This window comes from Trachinotus anak, unplaced genomic scaffold (genome assembly GCF_046630095.1).
Source record: "Trachinotus anak isolate AG129_WGS33_773 ecotype Australia unplaced genomic scaffold, CSIRO_AGI_Tana_v1 ptg000014l, whole genome shotgun sequence".
NCBI classification, from domain to species: Eukaryota; Metazoa; Chordata; class Actinopteri; order Carangiformes; family Carangidae; genus Trachinotus; species Trachinotus anak.
Window position 1 is genome coordinate 16,176,582 of NW_027273865.1, and position 20,490 is coordinate 16,197,071.

The 20,490-nt window shown below is 36.7% G+C and overlaps 1 protein-coding gene across 1 annotated transcript; it reads right to left on the reverse strand.

Moving 5' to 3' along the window:
• Window positions 1-2: 2 nt before the first annotated feature.
• Window positions 3-7,408, reverse strand: LOC139631812 (protein NipSnap homolog 2-like). The gene is made up of 10 exons (XM_071496392.1): window positions 7,249-7,408; window positions 6,472-6,611; window positions 6,331-6,376; window positions 5,818-5,912; window positions 5,245-5,315; window positions 4,995-5,135; window positions 3,782-3,813; window positions 2,386-2,480; window positions 1,381-1,464; window positions 3-1,139 (listed from the first exon to the last, which is right to left on the reverse strand). Exons 1-10 carry the CDS (start codon window positions 7,338-7,340, stop codon window positions 1,075-1,077), a joined length of 861 nt encoding a protein of 286 aa, XP_071352493.1. The 5' UTR covers window positions 7,341-7,408; the 3' UTR covers window positions 3-1,074.
• Between the last annotated feature and the right edge of the window lie 13,082 nt (window positions 7,409-20,490).

The following is a 20,490-nucleotide window of genomic DNA, read 5'->3' on the forward strand; positions in this document are numbered from 1 at the left end:
GATGTTGTTTGAATTACTTTATTCTGTGTTGGCGTTGTTGTCCTTCCCTCTAAACTGTTTCCTATGAACTGATGAACGGAAAGACAAGATAGACATGCTTCCTTTCACAATAAAATTACTGATAATACAGTATGCAGCAACATGACTGGCCTCTCAGCCAATGATAGATAACATTTATTTTCAGAGTTTATCATAGATGATAGATATGCCCCTTTAAAACAAGTTAGATAAAAAGTTTTTAAAACCAGGCATGCTGTCTTCACAAGAAAAAAGTAGAAGCCATAGTTACAAACACAGCACCGTGAAACATCGATATTACCATGACAGGGAACTTAAGAACATCTGGAAAAAGCAACTGAAAGGAGTAGTTTGCAAAGGAAATAAATGTTTGATGTAAAATGCACCTCAATTATAAAAATCTGAGGTTTACATTTTACACCATGTTGTACTTAATCATCTTTATCATGATTTGTGGCAGAAATACAGTTTTCATTACTATACAGAGGCTCTCTCTCACTTCACTCAGCAATGGCATGGCTTACATCTGTGCCACCTACTCAGCACATTTAGATAACACAAGTACTCCAAATTTACATTAAATAAATAAATAGCCACTGCATTGTGCAGTGAGCTTCAGCAGTACTATTTTTTTTCTATCTGTTCCCACACTTACACGCCATACAGCTGCTCGTCTTTTCAAGTAACTTTGGTTGGTTATAAACTTAGAAATAAGTTCTCTTCACGGGCCAGCTTTAATGTGGCACGAGACGTTGGATGTAACAACCATCAGGACGTTTAAATTACCCAAATTTACTCATCCTGCCCCAGAAGAAAAAATAAGTAATCCGGGCTGTAAGTGGCTTGGACTATTTTAATTTCAAATACAAGGTAGACATTGTTGCCTGCCCTGACCTAGTGACATCTTGAAGTATTAAAGCGAAGACAAGAAAAGAAGAAGGGATGTTTTCTGGCAGCACTGTGACAGGAGGTCGAAATCATAACAGTAATGCTCTGGATGGATGTTAACATTCGCAAGGGTGCCACTTGATTTCAGCTTCCAGCTTGCTGCTCATTTCACTGCATTGGGGAGGCCTTTGTCGGGATCATAATCCTGGAATCCATATGCTGAATGAGAGGAACTGGAAAAGGTGAAACACAACAGATTAGGAACTGATTTAGTGTGTCCTCACAGTTTAAAGTCTATTTGATATTGATCAGGTTCAGCAGGGTCTAAAAGTGACAAGAAAGTTCAGTACAACTCCGGACAAATGATGCAAACAGCAAAAAATGGAGACAAAGCCTTAGAAAAATTGCAGTTACACAACCATGAGTTTCTTCAGCACTTAGCGTTTGAAAGAGGATTTTTTTTTTTTTGCTCACCTGTGTAATACACCACCTCGTGCCATCCCTCCTGCTGCCAGGCAGCATTCCTCGTGTCTTCTCTGGATTGCAGGTCTTTGTATGCTGAAATCAACAAATCACACTGTTTAATACTGCTAATAATAACTGAAGTCAATGTACTATAGGCCAGTTCCACTTTTACATGATTTAGGGCTGCAATTAGTAATTGTTTTCATTACTGCCTAATCTGGTAACATTTTTTTTCAATTAAAAGATTAATCATTGACATTAAAATATAAAATTGTTGTGGTTAAGGTTTTATCAAAACTTCCATATTTGTATATTTTCATAAGTACAATTCAAGCAGATATGAAGTAACATGAGAATTAATTTGAGAGTTTTGTGTTTGTGTCCCCCTGAGAAATTTATGTCCAATATTCACACTTTTTGTTCTGTTTTGGTCTCTACAAAATCGCTGCTACATGCTCCACTATGTTCACCAGTCAGTTGCTGCCTCTGTCTACTGTTTTGTGTTCCACAGTGCGTTTATCACAGCTTTCTCAAGACCATGTGAGCAGTGGGAATGAACCAACACAATAAAGCTGCTGGCCAGAAAACCAAAGCAATGAGCAGAAAGATGAAAACTGCTCCGTACAGCTCAGCCAATCTGCAAAGTTGAGTAATTATCTGTAGGTTCATCAATACAAGCTGCTCAGTTCACTTTACGCATACTCATTTGATCCAGTGTCGGTTTAAACACGTCAATTAGCACAGCTTTAAGTCTGAATCATTTCAGAAAACGGTGATTGTTTGTCCAATAAGTCAAAACCCAAATATATTCTGTTTACAGTAATATTAAAGCATTTTAGAAAGTGGAACCAGTAAATTCTGGCATTTTTGTTTGATAAATAACTTTTAAAAAATAATTATCAGAACTGTCACTGCTTGATATTCTGTGAAACTGATGATGTCAGCACTAGCATGATTACCTACAAGGCGACACTATCAGCACGTAATTTGGTAAAAGCTGGAATTTGACCGTACCCCAGAGGTGATGAACCATATAGAGGTTGCCGATCTGTGAGAAAAACCCTCCCACAGCTTCTCTGTTGTGCTGGCGGTATCCAATGGCCCTGGCCCTGCAGACAAAAACAACTCCAGTCACAATGCAGGCCAAAAACACCAAAGCTTCATCTGGCATAACAAAACTGGCCCCACACACAAGATATTTGACCAGTCCTCAAACAAGGATTTCAACATCATCTTTGAATTTACTCTGGATTGTATTTAATTTACATAATTGGATTTAGTCTGTTTTGTTAACGCAACCTGGACAGCAATTGTCTTCCACAGCTGTGATTATCCACTGCAACATCACGTCCAAACATAAGATGTGACGCATTACTTACTGTATGTATGTCTATGAGTCTTAACACTGGCCAAGTGAAATGAGCAGACTGAGGTGACGGAGATGTTTAAAATCCATTACGTACTGTCCCAAAGCAAACATGCACTTATTCAAATCATAATCACAGTCTGGATACAAAACTATACAGTCTCTGTTCTTCATGCGGTTCTAACTTGAAGTAGGATTTAAAGCCTTCATCTCCAAAAATCATCTTTCAAATTGCCTTAAATTGCTTTACTGGCATTACCTGCATGACTACAGAGGTTTGTTCAAATTCAGCTTGGTTAAAGTAAACACAAACGCAAACATAAGAAAATAACTGGCTTTTGGAAAAGATGAACTTGTCTTGGCGTGGTCTTTCCATGAAATCACATTTATGATTTTTTTTAAGAAGGATGGAAACAGGACACCTCAAAGCAGAAAAGCTACTAGATATTATTCAAGGGTTTTATGTTATATTTATTGTTTTTTTATTGTTTTTTTTTTTCTTTGATGGTTAGAAATCACTACAAATCTGTTAAGTGGAAAAAGATATGGAGGATTTGACAGAATAAGTCGGAAGTATGTTTTGCAGCCAAAAACGTGTAATGATATGGAATCCAGTGGAGTTAGTAACAAATGGAAAAAAAATGGTCAGACAAGTACAAAGACCAACACAGAAATCCACTACTGAGCTATCAGAGAAAAAAACTCTATGGAAAACGAAGTTGTGTGCAGAAAGCTCACGTCTTCATTTTAATCAATTACAATCAACGGTGTTGCATAAGCTGATAAATGCCGACCTGTTGGCTCCGTCCGCCGTCCGGTGGCTCTTTCCAGGCTCATTATACACAACTGTTTTTTGTATTTGTAATGTACATAATATTACACTTGATTTTGAGTCTTGGCTTGAGAGCATGACAGTACAGCTTCAAAATAGGGCGTCTCTGTGGAATAGCTCTGGTTAATGACAGTGTGATGAGGAAGGTTTCATGTAGTGCAACTGTTCTGTAACTACAGTTCAGTGAATCAAATAAATTCAGGCTGCCTTACCAGTAATTACCCCACTCGATCATGGTTCCTGGCTGCAGGAAAGAAAACACAGGATTCTTCATTGCAATAAAACATATATATAATTCAGAGCTTTACAAACTACAGATGGGTATCACACTTTCTTCTTCTTTCCAGAGTAAACGTATTAACACAAATGAGTGATAAAGACGTAACTCAGGTATTTTGTCATTGTGAGGATAAGCTGCAATAATAAATACACCCAAAGGCTTCCTCAATCATTCTCTGGTGCTTAAGGCAACAAATGTCCTGCTGTTTCTAAGATGTAATCTCAGTCTGTGATGAGGGATAATAGCTTGCATTCATCACGTGTAGCAGGGAGTGCTTATCTAGAGACAGTCTTGCCTTTAAGATTAGACAGTACGACTTAAATCTGCAGCTGGCGGAGTGTGTGTCAAGCATTAGGCAGGAATAAGACTGATTTCAATCCAACCACTGATCCAGTCTGAAATCATGTGCCACTAGACTGCCAATTTTAAAGTCCATAAGTAGATATAAACTGTTTATGAGTGACCCAGCTGAAAAAGTGGTGACTGTTCAAGCATCACTCTCATCCTGAATGCTGAAGACAGGGTCATTACATGCCATACAGAGTTTCAGTGCGGGTGGAGGCAATTTAGAGGTCACATAAGTAAAGCATATGACTTGGAGATCATCTGTTTAAGTGGGAAAACGTGAGCTAGTAAAGTGAAAGTGTAACGTTCCTTCTTTCTGTTTCTGTAACATGCTGTGCAGATGACACAGCCTTAAAGCAAATGTACAAATGTGTGATGATGCAAAAAACTGAGTGATTGGTCAAAAGTGGACAAAAGTTTAGAAAAAGATTCAGATTATTAGCTCAATCATTTAGATCATAATGAAAGTCCTTTATCTGAACCAGCTGTCATAAGATAAGAGGGTGTTATAAGCTGTACAGATTGCAAAACCCTTCAAGGCAAATTTGTGATTTTGGGCTAAATAAATAAAAGTGATTTGACTTGAAAATAAAGAGCAATTATCTTAATATAAGCTGTTAAATCCATGTGAGTTTTTTTAAGTTTATTAATGTTTGGATTTCTTGGTAAAAGAGCTGATTATGTTTGGTAAAGCAAAGGCGTGAGCCAAGTAAGACATAAGGCACGACTTAGCTCATATATCTGTCGCTGTCATCAACTACACTGCTAATGATAAGATAAACCCTGGCTCCGATACTTACCCTGAGCTGGTAGGACCTGAGCTCATAGATGTTGGGGCCCTCTCGGGGTTCAGGCTCGTTCCAGAAGCTGAACTCCAAGAGAAGCTGGTTCCTGCGAGACAACAGCATCTTACCCCGCTCCTTCCTGTACGCGGTGAACTCCTGCCAATGGACGGACGTCAATCAATGAGCTTTACTTCTACTGATGGCTCTACGACTAAAGCTTTATACAGAGGTGACACAAACAAGATGCTTGTGAAGGAGTCTTTACCTTGTTCTGTCTGAGCTTGTTCATCACCTCTGTCAGAGCTGGATATCCACCTCTGTAACGCCACAGGTGAACTGCAAGAACAATACATGATGGATGCAAAATCACTTTAACTACAGAAAAGCAAATGTATTAAAAGCAGGATCTTTAAATGATAAAATTAAAATAAACATTACTCCAGGCCTCAGACTCTGTATACTGTATTCATCTCTGTAAAAAATCCTGCTACATCTTGAAAATTGAAGATCATTGGTCTGAACAGTTTATATTCTTATGTTTAATTATTTTTTATGGATATCTGACTTGGTGGATAAGTCTGTTTGTTCTACAACTATCAAGCCAATAATTCTGTAATGAATTATACTTCTGGACAATAAATAATGCAATAATTTATGCAAAATAATGTAGGTGTACAATGAGAAGAATTAGAAAAATACTGACCCTGGAAATCAGGAATGCTCATACACTTGCATAAGCATGGATATGTAGGATTAGCATGCCTGCTGATTTGAAAACAGTGCAGACCCCAGATCTGTTATACTGCAAATGTCAGTGTGTTAATATTAGTAATCCTACCAGCCTGGTCTTGTTCTCCATACCAGGTATTCCAGGTTCCCACCAGCTCACAGGGGTAGTACTTATCAGCATGGATGGAGGGCAAAACTTCCTCACTGTGATGAATGAGAGACACATTAATTTACCCTGACCTGGATCAAATACTGAAATATGGTATATAAGTTATTAGTGCATTTGACAACGCATTCATATCTGCAGTGAAGTCTCCAGAATGAGGGATTTTCAAATAACCAAATCTAAATAACAACCACATGTTTTCTGGTCTCATGTCTTCTGTCTAATGTTGCAAGTCCCAAGTTAGTCCCTAACTAGAAGCAAATGGCCTCCAGGCATCTTGGGTATGAGCAAGGTTGCCTGTGAAGGACTGACCACTTCACAGGAATAGACTGCTCCAGACTATTTTTACTCACTGTACCTTGGTTGTCCTGGTCTCATACTAATACTGTTGACACTACATCTGCTGAACTGTTCATAACAGTATTTAATGTGACAATAATATGAAATAAAACCCACCAGAGTTTGTTGTATGCGTCCAGGCACTCTGGCTTCACATTATGGACTGAAAAGAAAGTTTGTGTTTGAAAAAAAAATCTCATTATTTTAGGATAAATGGTTTATCAGGGTTAAAGCGCAAATATAGAGAAGGCAACATACACTGAATTTTGTACAGGTTACTCTCCTCATTTTTGGTCAGTAGGTTGGCATGTGCATCTTTCCTCGGATCAACCTTCCTCACAAACAGTGATTTAAACCAGCTGTCCTCTCGGTTCCTGCTGCTTGAAGTCGCAAACCCCCTGCAAACAGTCATGATAAATATCAACTGCATGGATTTAGAGAAAGTCTCATTGTCTTCCCTGAAACCAGGTTAGATGTGCATACACATGCATTTGTATGGTCTTTGTATGGGAAAATTATTTATCATCAATATGGTTTCACTTTGCTGTATAAGCTGTTGTCAGACAAGATTTTACAGTGAACTTATCAAAATACAGGCTGAGCTTGACATGTCAGCACCTAATGCACACACAATGACAGTATCTGAATTACTGCAGGTAACAGTGTACAAGAGTGTGGCTCATATAGCATCTATCAGGGGTAGACACAATCAAGTTGGCATAAAGATAAAGTATCAAATTGACCTTGAGCATTTCAGATGCCCACTAACATAAGATGACAGAAACTTGTATTCTTTCACCTTCACCAGCAAACACACGTAGCGTTGATCTTAAATATCCCCAAATAAATAATGTTCAAGTGCAGTTTCTGGTTTAAGTTAAAGCTGAAGGCCACCGAGGACTGGCTAGCAGTCGACGGGCTAGCTTCCCCGGGCTCATCGTAGCCACTGCAGAGACCGACTGATAAAAACACAGTAGCCGACTACAAACACCGCGGAAGTAAACACCGAGCCCTGCACGCTGACGACCGCCCCACCTGCTCCAGAGGACGAGCTGTCCGGCCGAGTGGGCCCTGCCTTTAGCCCGACCCAAGGCTCCGCTGACTCTGTGAAGGACTCCGGTCGCCATCTTCAACCGTCCCAGGGTGCACAGAGCGGGGGCGGTTCCCACGCCTGCCCGCCAGGAGGCGCTGCAGCACCGCGGCGCTCTCAGGACGACCAGGACCCGTGTTTATCCAGAGGTAAGCGAGAGATGGCAGTATAAACTCCACAGTTTTAATATATTTGACCAAAAAATATTAAATATCTTAAATTTAAAAGACTGTCTAAGACCTAAGAGCCTACCATTATTACTACTACTACTACTACCACTATTACTAATACTACTACTAACAACAACTACTACTGCTGCTGCTACTACTGCTGCTACTACTACTACTACTACTACTACCACTATTACTAATACTACAACAACAACAACTACTACTACTGCTGCTACTACTACTACCACTATTACTAATACTACTACTAACAACAACTACTACTGCTGCTGCTACTACTGCTGCTACTACTACTACTACTACTACTACTACTACTACCACTATTACTAATACTACTACTAACAACAACAACTACTGCTGCTGCTACTACTGCTGCTACTACTACTACTACTACTACTACCACTATTACTAATACTACTACAACAACAACAACAACTTATACTACTACTACTACTTCTACTACTACTACTACTACTAGTAATAATAATAATAATAATAATAATAATAATAACCACTTTTTTCTCTGTTTTGGCATTTATCAGGAGTAGATTCAAGCAATTATTAATAATTAATAACTATTAATAACATATAAGTATTCCCAGAGATTTAAAAATATCCAAAACAGCAACAAAGCCATCAGCGTGCTGACATTTTTTCCACTTCACCTTCAATTAGGAGATCACACTTTACAAAATAACACCTCAATAATTGGCTTCATACAGAGAAAACACACAATGTAGCCCCCACAGTACATTTTTAGAATTTTTATGTGCAATGTATTTCTATTTCTCATGCATATGCTGCACAAGATATATTTTTGTCTTTTCTCTCTTTTGCCTAATCAAGAAAGACCTAATAGGTTGAAACTTTGCACTAATAAAAACTTGGGAGACTGGAAAAGTGTTTTAGAAATGTGTAAACAGAAAGAAAGTAATAAAGAAAGAAAGAAAGAAAGAAATGAAATGAAAGTAAATAAATTGTAATGTTATAGAGACTTCAAGCATACCGCTTTTCACAGCAGACATTTTGACTTATAGTAGGAAAAGCACAGATGTTAGTAATAATAATGATGACTTTGTTCTATCTAAGTGTAACTGAAGCAGCTAAATGGAATTCAGGCCTCACTAATTTTATTATTCACACCTGTGGTATTCCTACTGTGATAAAATCTCACACTGGGCGAAATAGCTCACATGTTTTTTTAGAGGTATGATAAGAAAACTTGAAGTGTGTGACTGGTTAGTTCAGCGAATAATACTGAGTTTCTCTTTCACGTTGTTTTCCAAGTCTTTAAGAATTTCTCCATATTGGATAGTTAATGAATAACTGACTCTGTTTGTTACAGTTGCTACATTATTTTCTGACATTAGGACAGTATTCATCTCTTGATGAGGAAGAATAGTCTTTTTTGTTTTGTTTTGTTTTTACAGCAGATGGTTTTAACTTGACAAAGCAGGGGAAACACAGGTGTAAGTAATAAGAATAATGATGGCTCTGTTTTATTTGGGTAAATCATGAAGCTGTGACAATGAGCCAGCACAATATCAGAACCCTTACGCTAAATTGCTTAACTTTATGAGAGTTATTAATTACAACCATGGTTTTCCTGCTCATATGTCACAATGTCTGCAATGATAAAGGCCTATTGTTTCTTGTAGTGGATATCAGCCCAGTCAGAGGCTGGTCCCATACACTGTTGTCTCAGTGTATGTCTGTAGCACATCCTATCCAACAGCAAATTATCCTCAGCTGACATCCCTAGAAACAAGTCTGGGTCTCTGACAGATGTGTGGGCTCTGGAGATGAAGACAGGTGGGAAACCCTCCCTTCTGATAGCCTTAACACTGAGTACAGTCAAATACAGTGTAATTTAATGTAGCTACATTATACCTTAGTGGTATGAAACACTGTGACATTAAGAAATAAGACATTAGAGATAATGATGATATGTAAAACAACAGTAACATAACCTAGATGTGAATGACATTGAATATAAAACTGTATGTTCAGCCAAACTAGAATCACTGACTCACTGATAGAAAAGTACAGATAGTATCAGTAATGACATAAATGAGAACAAAAAAAAGATGTTCCATTATAATTTATAACTCAAGGTACTTAAGATTTGGGGTTCATGGCAGCCAAATACTTCCCAAAACATACTACAGCATTTGAACAGGAGGGGGCACTACTATTCAATTCATAGCCTATCAACAGCAATTTTAGTCTCCTACTAAGACCATTGTCCAGTCAGATAAACAATACAGACAACGCCAGACTCAAGAGTGGTCATGACATCACGCAAACCTGACCGCAACTCTACAATGATAGTTTCTGGAGAAAACAGAAAACAAAGTATAAGTGTTTGGAGTGGTAAGTAGCAGCTTCAAATGGCATCTCTAAACAATCAATGATCGTGGTTACCACATGCCCGAGGTGGTGGAAAGAAAGTGAGTCCATTGACTTAAGTACTGAACTTAAGTAGTTTTTACCCTACTCTATACTTCTACTCCACTGCGTTTTAGAAAAACATTTATTCAACGGCTGTAGTTGCTTTTAAAAAAGGTATGGATCCAACATCTTATTAAAAATCAGACCTGTGATTCCCAACCTTGTTGTCTGGTGACCTCATATGAAATCTGTTTGTAGTTGTGTTTCAGATGTCTATGAGGTGTTCCACCAAAGAGACATTGACCCTATAAACCTCTGACGTGTTTTCATTTCGATAATTGTTCGAACTGTCCAATATTTGACTAAAATGACAGATTAGAGAGGAGTCTAAAAACTGAAAACAGATTTGTGTATCAGAACTTTCCTCTGCCATTGATCATCTCACAACTCCTGAGATTTATCTTGTGACCCTTGGGAGGGGTGTGATTGGGAGCAACTAGACTAAACTACAGTTAAAACTACCTCCACTAATTAATACGTAATAATTAGTCATAAGATAAGATGTTGATTTGTTTGGGGATTTTTTCCTTGTTTTATTAAATACTGACATGCTGTAAGTAAGAGATGAAGTACATTTTTGTGTGTTTTGAGGCTTTCAGGAAGAGAACATCACATCTGTAGGATCCAGTTGCACATGGATGATTGAGAGGGTGATGGGAATGCAACCATGGAGGAATTCAGTTCAGCTGAGACTGATTTCTTACCACCTAATAGCGAGTACTTACCCCCAGTGGAATTCAGAAGCTTTGGAGGGATTTGTTTTAAATCCAAAGACATGAATCATAAGGGAGTGTTTTCTTTGTGATGCGTTTTTGAATAACAAAAGGCAAAATGTGGATATGTCTGGGATTTCAAAATATGATCATTTCCACTGAAGTTTTGCTCTTTTCATTAGGATATTCATCAAGGTGGTTGATGTTGAGTGGGAAACATTTGAACACACTGCACTTATTCTTATGTTATTTGATTCTGTATGTAATTGAAACTTCACCAACAGCTGAGAACATCAGTGTTAATGTCCAGAAGAGCTTGTCTCCTTTGGATATCAGCACACTAGAGTTGCTATAATGTCAGTATTAATCTGAATGACCAAATTTGTATTTTTAATGAACTTAGTTGGACGCGGAATACTTTCACAAAGGGCACATTTTCATAACGGAATAAGTGAGATCAGTTTTTTTACAAAGAGCTCCAGTTTCACTGCCCCAGTTACCGGGTACCTCATTACTGGTATACTGAAATGTATTTTGTGGAGCCTTATTGCCCTTTGTACCTTTTCTTTTTTTTTTCTACATCAAAGGCATGAAATCTCTCATTTCTAATCCTTGCAGAAGTTAGCAGGGTTGACAGAGTTGAGCCTGTACTTTTAAGTGAGGATCTTACAGTAAGTTCTAAATCGGCTCACATCCTCATCTTGTACTGTAGCATCTTCTGTGTTTTTCCAGTTATCTTACCATCACTGCCATCAGTGGACACTGTGCAAGGGATCCCGCAAGGCTCATTTCTAGAGCCCAGCCTTCTCTTCCTTTGTGTTTCACTTTAAAACATAAATCACCACAAACACACCATAAAAGCCTTCCACTCAAGCTGTTTTCAGGACTTTTTATTGACTGGTGAAAGTAATTTTAAATAGTTTTACAAACATTTCCAGCTCAAGGTCCACCTACTAGCTTTTTGCAGTGCTTGTCTTCTTCAGCAAATTGAATTGCAACTTTATCTACAGCACTTCCAGGACTTCTTTCCCATGTTGGCTTAAAAGTAAAGCATGCAAGCTCATTCTTAAACTTGGAAATGATTGTTTGCCAAAACAAACCTAACTCAAGGTGCACTCTGTTGCTTTTTACAGAGCTTCCAACTGTATCACATAAAAAGGTATCCATTTCCAAAACAACTGAGCAACCTTCAGACCATGTGATACAGTTCAAAGCTCTCAAAAAGGCCTCTATTTCCAATTCAAGAATGAATGTTTATGTTTAATTCAAATCTGGGGTCCAACAGTCTAAGTCTTGGTTTGGTGCTTCCCTGCAGCTCTAAAATCACTTACAATATACTCAGATTTCACTTTTGGATACAATGAGTTTCTCTAAACCAAGGCTTTGAGAAGAACAGCTGTGAAAACAGCTGATATGAATCCACCACTAATGCACCAGAAAACCATGGATGCCATTTATCAGGGAGTTTAGAAATATGAAAAAAACGGTCTTTGCTTAACTCTGTTGAACCCACATGGCTAAATCCCACAACCCAGCCTCTCGTATACAGTGTGTCCTGGGTGGATCTTCAGCAAATTGAATATCTTCAAGCCAAATTATCTAACCGGCTGTCTTTGCAGTATCCCTCTCCCTCCTATTATTATCTTTGGCTTTATTACAGACATGCTTTCTGTTAAAAGGTCTCCAAGAAATGTCGGACTTGTGAGAAAATGCTTAGGACATATTGTTTTTAGTCTTTACTCCCTATCTTATCTGGGCAATGCAGTGAGTAAATGCAGCATTACTGCACACAGTGGCCCTAAAATATTTAAAATGTTTGATGTAAGTAGATTAATATCCAGGAATATGTCTGTGTTTATATTCAAATAAAGTAATATAGATAAGAAAATCACTGTTTCCAAGAATTACCAGAGTGTGCCCAATCTTGTTCCGGACTGATAAATTGATGATTGATAGATCACAGTGACTCAGGCTTAAACAGAAATGGACAGACAGCTCTTACTAAATTGCATATTTTGTCTGTAATTTTGAAGGAACACTGTGCACTGAATTCATCTTTCCATATTCTTAATGTCCTCTCTAACCATGTGCTACTGTATCAGTAGTGGAGGGATTGCTCAATCACACTGGAAAAAAAATAGTTTTTAATTATTTAATTGAAGATGTTATTTACATAAAAGTATATTAGTATTATGTAATTGTAATATTTAAGTATCATATAATTTGATTAGTATTACTGACATGTAAGTAGCAGCTTTCTGTTGTAGATTGTCAAGGTGGAGCTAGTTTTAACATTTTTTAATATCATTAGGCAGTTTAATCTGTAGCAGTGTATCATATTTTATGAGAGCATTATATTTTTGTTTTGCATGCATAATCTTAAACTGCAAAGTAAGTGCAATTGTATCTGTTAAATAAATGTAATGCAGTGAAAAGAACAATATTTTCTTTTTGTGGAATTTTAGTGGACTAGAAGTAAAGTGGTATAAAAATTTAAATACTCAAGTACAAGTAAAGTGCAACTTCATTTACTCATGTACTGTAGTTACTTTCCATAACTGTTAACTATATATAAATAATTTGCACTATGGTTAAAATAAATTTATACAACACTGAAATTACTGTGTTTTTAATGAATTTAGAATAATATATTTTTTGTTGTTTTTTTTAAATTTAATATTGTGTACTGTAAGCATTAGTGTGATTTTTGCTATAATTAAGAATCATAGGCTATAAACTGGAGCATTACATATAGCCATCACTGTATAATGAAAGGGGTTAAATGCAAGTCACCTTGCACTTGCAATTTTAACTTTCCTCATGTAGGTAAATTTTGAAGCAATGAAGATGAGATATTTTGTCTCCAGGACTTTGAAAACCTTTAGGCTACACATATTCCCACTGGTTATGAACAACAGAATATTACAGCTGCTGTACTACTGCCCTGTAGGCCAGCTATTTCACAGCCATGCAGTGCACTGAAAGACTGGTGGTATTATTTACACAACCTAATAACTGTTGAACAGAGCCATTACTTATAAAGGCAGAGTAGGTGACACAAATGAAAACTTAGTATAACCACACAAGGGCAAGTCCTACACCACAGCTCAGAGTGTTGACACTTTAAATTAAACAAAATAGATGCAAAGTGAAATCCACTTCACTTTGGCAAATAGCTTTTTACAATTTTAAATGTGTCTTGCCTTGTAAGGTTCAAAGACATGTTGATTCATTTTCAAAGGAAATATAACTTAGAATATTTATCACCATTATATTTATCATTACCAATGGTACATCTGAGATTTAACCTTTGTATTAGGCAGTGGAGTCTCATCTGTCTGCAGAGTCTCTGGCTTGTGTGACGTGTTTTATCAAGCTGATCCCTTGATCAGCCCTTGAGAATGGACAGAATGGGGTCTTGGGAAATAAAGGCATTCTGTGAACTTACTGTGGTATTTCATGACGTCGGACTCTGTCCATCATCTCTCTCTCAGCTGCTGCAGCATTGCACTCCTTCTCTATACAGCAATACTCAGATATAAGGTCAGAGGTGTGAATGAAAAATTAAATAGTCACTGCTCAAGGCCAAGAATAAGATTCTTCTTTCACCTATGAAGTGTTTGTCTGGAAGCAATTTACTCTTTACATCACATCTTAAGACACTCAGAAAGGCATCCACAAATCACAGCAGCATTTTTTTCCATACATAACAGGAACCAAGGTCCATCTACTGATTTTAATTGTTAATGAAATTGCAGAAAAAGAGAATGGTCTGTTTTCCCACTGCTCAACGGTGGCATCTGTGAGAGAATGTGCTTTCTGGGATTTGATGGATGAATGGCAGGCCTAAATATTTTCTCTTCTTTTTCCTGATGTGGTATTTCAGACCACATGTTTTCTCATGATTTTCTTGGGAGAGGTTGACAGTTTACCATAATTAAATCAATCATTATATCAACCGGCCCATTGCAATTGTAAAAACAAAATTAGTATCTGTTTAGGCATATATGTTTCTCGCCAAAACAAAGGCATGCAAATGCTTTATATTCTTTAAAAAAATATGCAATAAATGGACTATATCACAATAAAAAACAATGATATGCAAAATATTTCTCACAGTTGAGCATCCTGGATTCTTTCCTCACAGAAAAATGTGCCATTAATCTGCAGCTATATCTGCTGTCATATCTGTAGAGTCATTCATTCATTTTCCATATTTCTTTTTTCCCTTCAGGGTCACAGGGGGCTGAAGCCTATTACTTTTATTACGGCAATGACCTCATAGCCCCATGTGCAGTGAAGTTCTATCTATCTGAACAAATAACTGATCTGGAAAAGTTTGGTGATGCATGTGGATGGCTCATCATGTGAAATTATGCTTTTTCAGTTATTGAACTTCACTTTTACTACATCCAACATTTTAATATTTATGGTGATTTTTTTTTTTTTTTTTTTTAGTTTGCCGTCTTCACAGGGATTATATTTGGCTAAACTGTCTGAAATATATAAATTGATGAATATATTTGATATAGGCTGTCATAATAGTCTAATATAAAACTAATACCACACAAAAGCATTATCATCTTTTTGCTTAAGTTAATGGTAGTGGGTGGCATATGAGTAGATGTCATTTTTGTTGCTAGGCCTGAACTTAATGAGTTATTAATTGTGCAGTAGACATTGTATTTTTTTGTTTTATGCTGTACAAGTCTGTGGAAGTTTGGAAAACCGTGGTAGGTTTATTTTTCTTTCAGATAAATGTTGTTGTTTTCACAGGAACAAACTGGGGCTAGCTACAGAAATCATGGCTAACGGTGGAAGATGGTTAGCCCCATTTAAAATTCAAACCTTTAACGGTTAGATAGTTAACGGTTGGTTGAAAGGTAACCGTTAAAGGCACTTCAAAACGGACTTAATGGGCTGGTTAGCTGCTGTGGCGTAAAGTAACCAAGTACATTTACTCAATCACTGTGTCATAGTGCATATTTGAGGTAGGCCTACTTGTAATTGAGTATTTTAAATTGACGTTTTACACTTCTACTTAACTACATTTCAGAGGGGAACATTGTACTTCTTACTCCACTACTGTAGCGACATTTATCTGACATATGAAGTTAAGTTGGTTTAAATGTTACATACAAAAATAGAGGTATCATACATTTAACTGATAAGTTAGTTGTATAAGTTATCCAATGATCAAAAAATAAGACTGTTAAGATAACTGTTTACGTCAATCTCATGAAAAATTACCAAACATTTCATGGTTGCAGCTTCTCAAATGTGAAGATTTGCTATTTTCCTTATTCTAAATTACAGCAAACTGAATTATATGGGTCTGTTTTTCATATAACACAAGATGTTTGTAGGTGAATAGATTAATAGCAGATTAACAGATAAACAAATTACATAACATAACATAACATAACATAACATAACATAACATAACATAACATAACAGATTAACCCGTAAAGAAAAGTAGTTGCAGCCCTATCTAAAATTGTTATAAGATAAGCACCATCCTAGCCAACTACAAGAGTTTAATACTAAAGATTAATGTATTTACTAGTAATATTAGTGATTGTATATTCATATAAACATCATCAGATATACTATATAGCCAATTGCTCTGCACTGACCACTTTTAGTTTTGATACTTTACTTTTACTTTACTTGAGTCACATTTTCAGTACCTCCATCCAGCCATCCATTTTCCTCCACTTATTCAGGGTTGCTTCGCAGGTCAATACACGATTTGAATATTGTTTTTACAGTGTGGTATTGGTACTTTTCCTGAAGTATCTAATTACTTCTTCCACCACTGGTTAGCTGTGCAAACTGAGATAATTCAGACAATAAAGGCAAAGTTGCACTTGGCTGAGTAGTTATACAGTAATTCCTACTTGCTAATGTTTATCAGTTTTACAGGACAGACAGGAGGGACTAAAGATGGAAGATTTCTTCTCAGGCAATAGAAGTGAACAGGTGAGAGTTTTTGGGGTAGCATTTGGCAGTTTTTGGCATTTATCACTAAAGATGAGGTTAGGTTAAGGAAGTAGTCAAAAGTATGAATTTGAGGTGCAATGATGGTCCATTTTATCTCCTTGAAATCTACAGCAGTACAACTTGGACCTGCAGCAGTAAAGGCCAGACATGCGAGCTCACTGCATGGATGACTTTGGCAGCTACTTTTGAGGTAAGGGACCCCATGCTTCAATACACGCAACACAGATTTGATGCTGCATTGGGGTTATACTTGCACTTTGAAACTGGAAGTGGGAAACTTTTCATTGTCCTCATTTTTTACCTCTGGAAATTCACGCTATCAAAAAAAACATGGCACTCTGCGTTCCCTTTGGCTGTGAAGTAAATGTGGTTCATGGAAGTGTACTCTGAGGAGAAGAAAATATACATGAGGTAGGATTTAGCGTTATCCTACAAAGCTATTTAGAAATTATGGCTTTTGAAAATAGCTATCAAATTTTATTTTTTAATGAGGTATGACTTCAAAGCTTTTCGTAAATAAATAGGTTATTTGCAGAAAATATTTATAAACTGTTAGCAGGGATATCAGTAGAGTTTGACAGAAAAATCATACACAAATTTATATTATTATTTTTATGACTGATGTTTGTAAACCTTTTACAATAGATCTGGGAAAAGGTTCATGGCATTATGAATGTTTGAACGTCAGCATATTAGTTATTAAACTGACCATATTTCCTTAGAAATGCAAACATTATGATGGCAGAAACAAGCACAGTATCAGCTTTTGCATCCTTGGACCATCCCTTGTCTTATACCTATGAAAAGGGAACAACCCTTGGTGTTTGATGGTGTTTGGCATGAGAGGCATTACTGATGCTATATCCAGCTGAATCCACAATTTGGCCATTGAAACTTGACTACATGAACAAAAAAAACATGCTCCTCCATTTTAGTATTGATAAGAAGTGATAATTCATAGTTAACCTTCACTGGACCCTGGAGGATGCATGATGCCAGAATTTTGAGTGCTTCCAGTTTCTACAGACTCTATTCATCATTGCTCCAAAGTCAGATAGTGGGTGACATGCAACAGAACATCACAGTCGTGGGAAGGTAGTCGTTGAGTAAAGGGTTCAAAGAATTAATTGCAATTGCAGGAATGAGAGATATACGGAAGATCTACCTGGTTGTCACACAGATATCCACAAGGCAGGGATAGAAAACAGATTTGCAAGAAAGCGTCTTTGCACTATTCATGATATTGTCACTCAGTTGTCACCTTGTTTCCTGGTAAATTAAGAGATTTCCTGTTTTTTTGTTTTTTATTCTGGTCCTTCAATCCTGGGATGCCATTGTCAACTTTTGTTAGAGCGAACCACATGGCAAAAGTTTTCTTTGAAATAACAACCAAACCCTAAGTGTGTTTTTTGTTTTTTCAACACAGATTCATTATCTTTGATCTCTTGTTATCTTTTGAGACTGTAATACAAAACAACTTAGTGAGACTGGTTACTTTGACTCAGCAAGTATTGAACCACAGTGGTCCAATAAAAGAGCTGAAGTTAAACCATTGCTGTCGCCCTTGTTGTCATCCTGACATGTTTCTGATCTGTGTTTGCCTGTAGTTTAAAGAGTCCTTTACTCAAATGCAGCATCAGACATGCTCTCAACATTAAGTTGTCATGCTGGCTGTTTTTTGTAGCCTAACTGCCAGAGAAGATATTGGGTGTTAGGCTACAAATATAAACAGGTAAAACAGGGCAGAGTAATAACTGTAAAAGTGCTATAGGAGTGCTATATTGGGAGATACTGACTAGAAATCAGAACTACTATGGTAATAGTAATTGTTTTGAATGTTGTTTACTTATTTTTGGCCATATTATCTGATGTATCTATTTCAAAGCAATATATTGAAGGCAGGTGCAATATACAGTGTGCTTCCAAAAACAGTAAGTCAGCTGTGTGGCTACAGGTGCCTAATAGAAGCTGTTCAAAAACCTACAGTTATACTGACAATATATACCAAATTATTTTTGTATGATTATTATATTCAAAATCACAGTAGTACCGGGCCAGTGTCTGTTAAAATATTCTGATTTGATTTTTTTATTCAAGACAAGAAAACTAAGGACAGAAAATGAAAATGAAATGTTCGAGTAATATTCCAGCTGCAAAATAGTTGAACGATCCTTTGTGAATTCCATGTGTAATGGCATTGGATCAATATCTCTTGAGCAGCCCACAGTTTTGTACCATATGTGAGCATGGATGACAATAACAGGTTGCTCATAGATTTTGCATTAAAAGGAGAAACCCAACCTGCATCTGTGACTTAACCCTCAGTCAGTACAGTGTAAAACTAAGTTTTATGTGGCAGAATATCCAGCTGTGCTTCACCCTAATGTGTGATGTAATCATAACAATATCAATCATCAATGTCAATCATTTAATTCAGTGAGAAATGCATTGTTATGATTATGATGATGATGATGATTGTTATTATTATACATTATTGATATAATAATAATAATAATAAAACTAGTTAGTGTATTAGTGTATATATTATACATTTTATATGTATGTGTGTGTGTGTGTGTGTGTGTGTGTGTGTGTATATATATATATATATATATATATATATATATCTGCCTAAAGAGAAAGAAATAGTAAGAAACTGTGAGTATGTGTGTGACATGTAATGTGTATTGTTTGTGTGCTATGTCCTTTATAATTCAGAATCCAGAATTTTTTAGATAGTTAGATAGTTTATAGATGAGGCTCGGGAAACATGCTGAGTTCCCTTATGCTTAGTTCCTAGTTTATTATTGTTTGTACCATCAATATTTATCAAGGTTTTATAAGACACCATGTTACCTTTCACTCAGCCAAATGTTTGCAGTATTAGGTCACATGTGGTAGGCTGTTCAAAAGCATGGAGCCAGACTGCACATCTGAATTTTATTAACCCAAAACACTGTTTCCATGAATGAAATTGAGATGTATAGGGATCGAGTGGTATGTTAAGTTGAATTTTTTTAAGAAAAAGAAGGTAGTGTGGTAGAGTGTCCTGGCTGCTTCATAAGTAGGACACAATTTTATTCACACAATACAAATAACAGGGAATTCACAAATATGTTTTGTTATCTCAACTTTATTGATAGTGATGACATAATGTTGTTCTCAAAAGATGTCAAACATCAGTCAAATTTGAGTAAGTGTATTTAGTAAAGATGCAAGAGTGGAAAACATGTCACTAGCGCATTAGATATAAGGATGTTGTAAGAGGCTCCATTCAGTGTAGATATAAGGATGTTGTAAGAGGCTCCATTCAGTGTAGAAGATAACAACAGATGTTTTTACTTGAAGGGGAAATCCTGTAAGGTTTATTTTTCTATGGCTTTTGCTTGTTCGATTATATTCTCATGGTGGTTAGTGTTTATTATGCAGATACACGCATCTCCAAACCAGCAGGGTGTTCCAGTCAGATTATGAGAAGTTCCTCCAAAAGACACGATGCCGTCAATATCATGGAAAGATATTCTGACAGAATGTGGCAAACATTGCTTCCATATGAGAGTAATTTGCTGCTTATGTTCAAAGTCAACAGCGTCAGAAAGGAAAAATGCCCTGAAAAGTCAATGATGCATGTTTTCCTTTTCTTTTGGTGGAGCCTAGATTGATAGATATATGTCAAATTATGGCCTTGGATTGTAACTCTGTAAGACAAACCTTACGACATAATATTACTTTCTTTATGAAATGCATCGATTTCACTGGAATCGAGCTCATGAGAAACAGAAAACAGTGTTGGATGACTGCATTGTTTGGAGCTGCTCTAGTCTTTGCTTA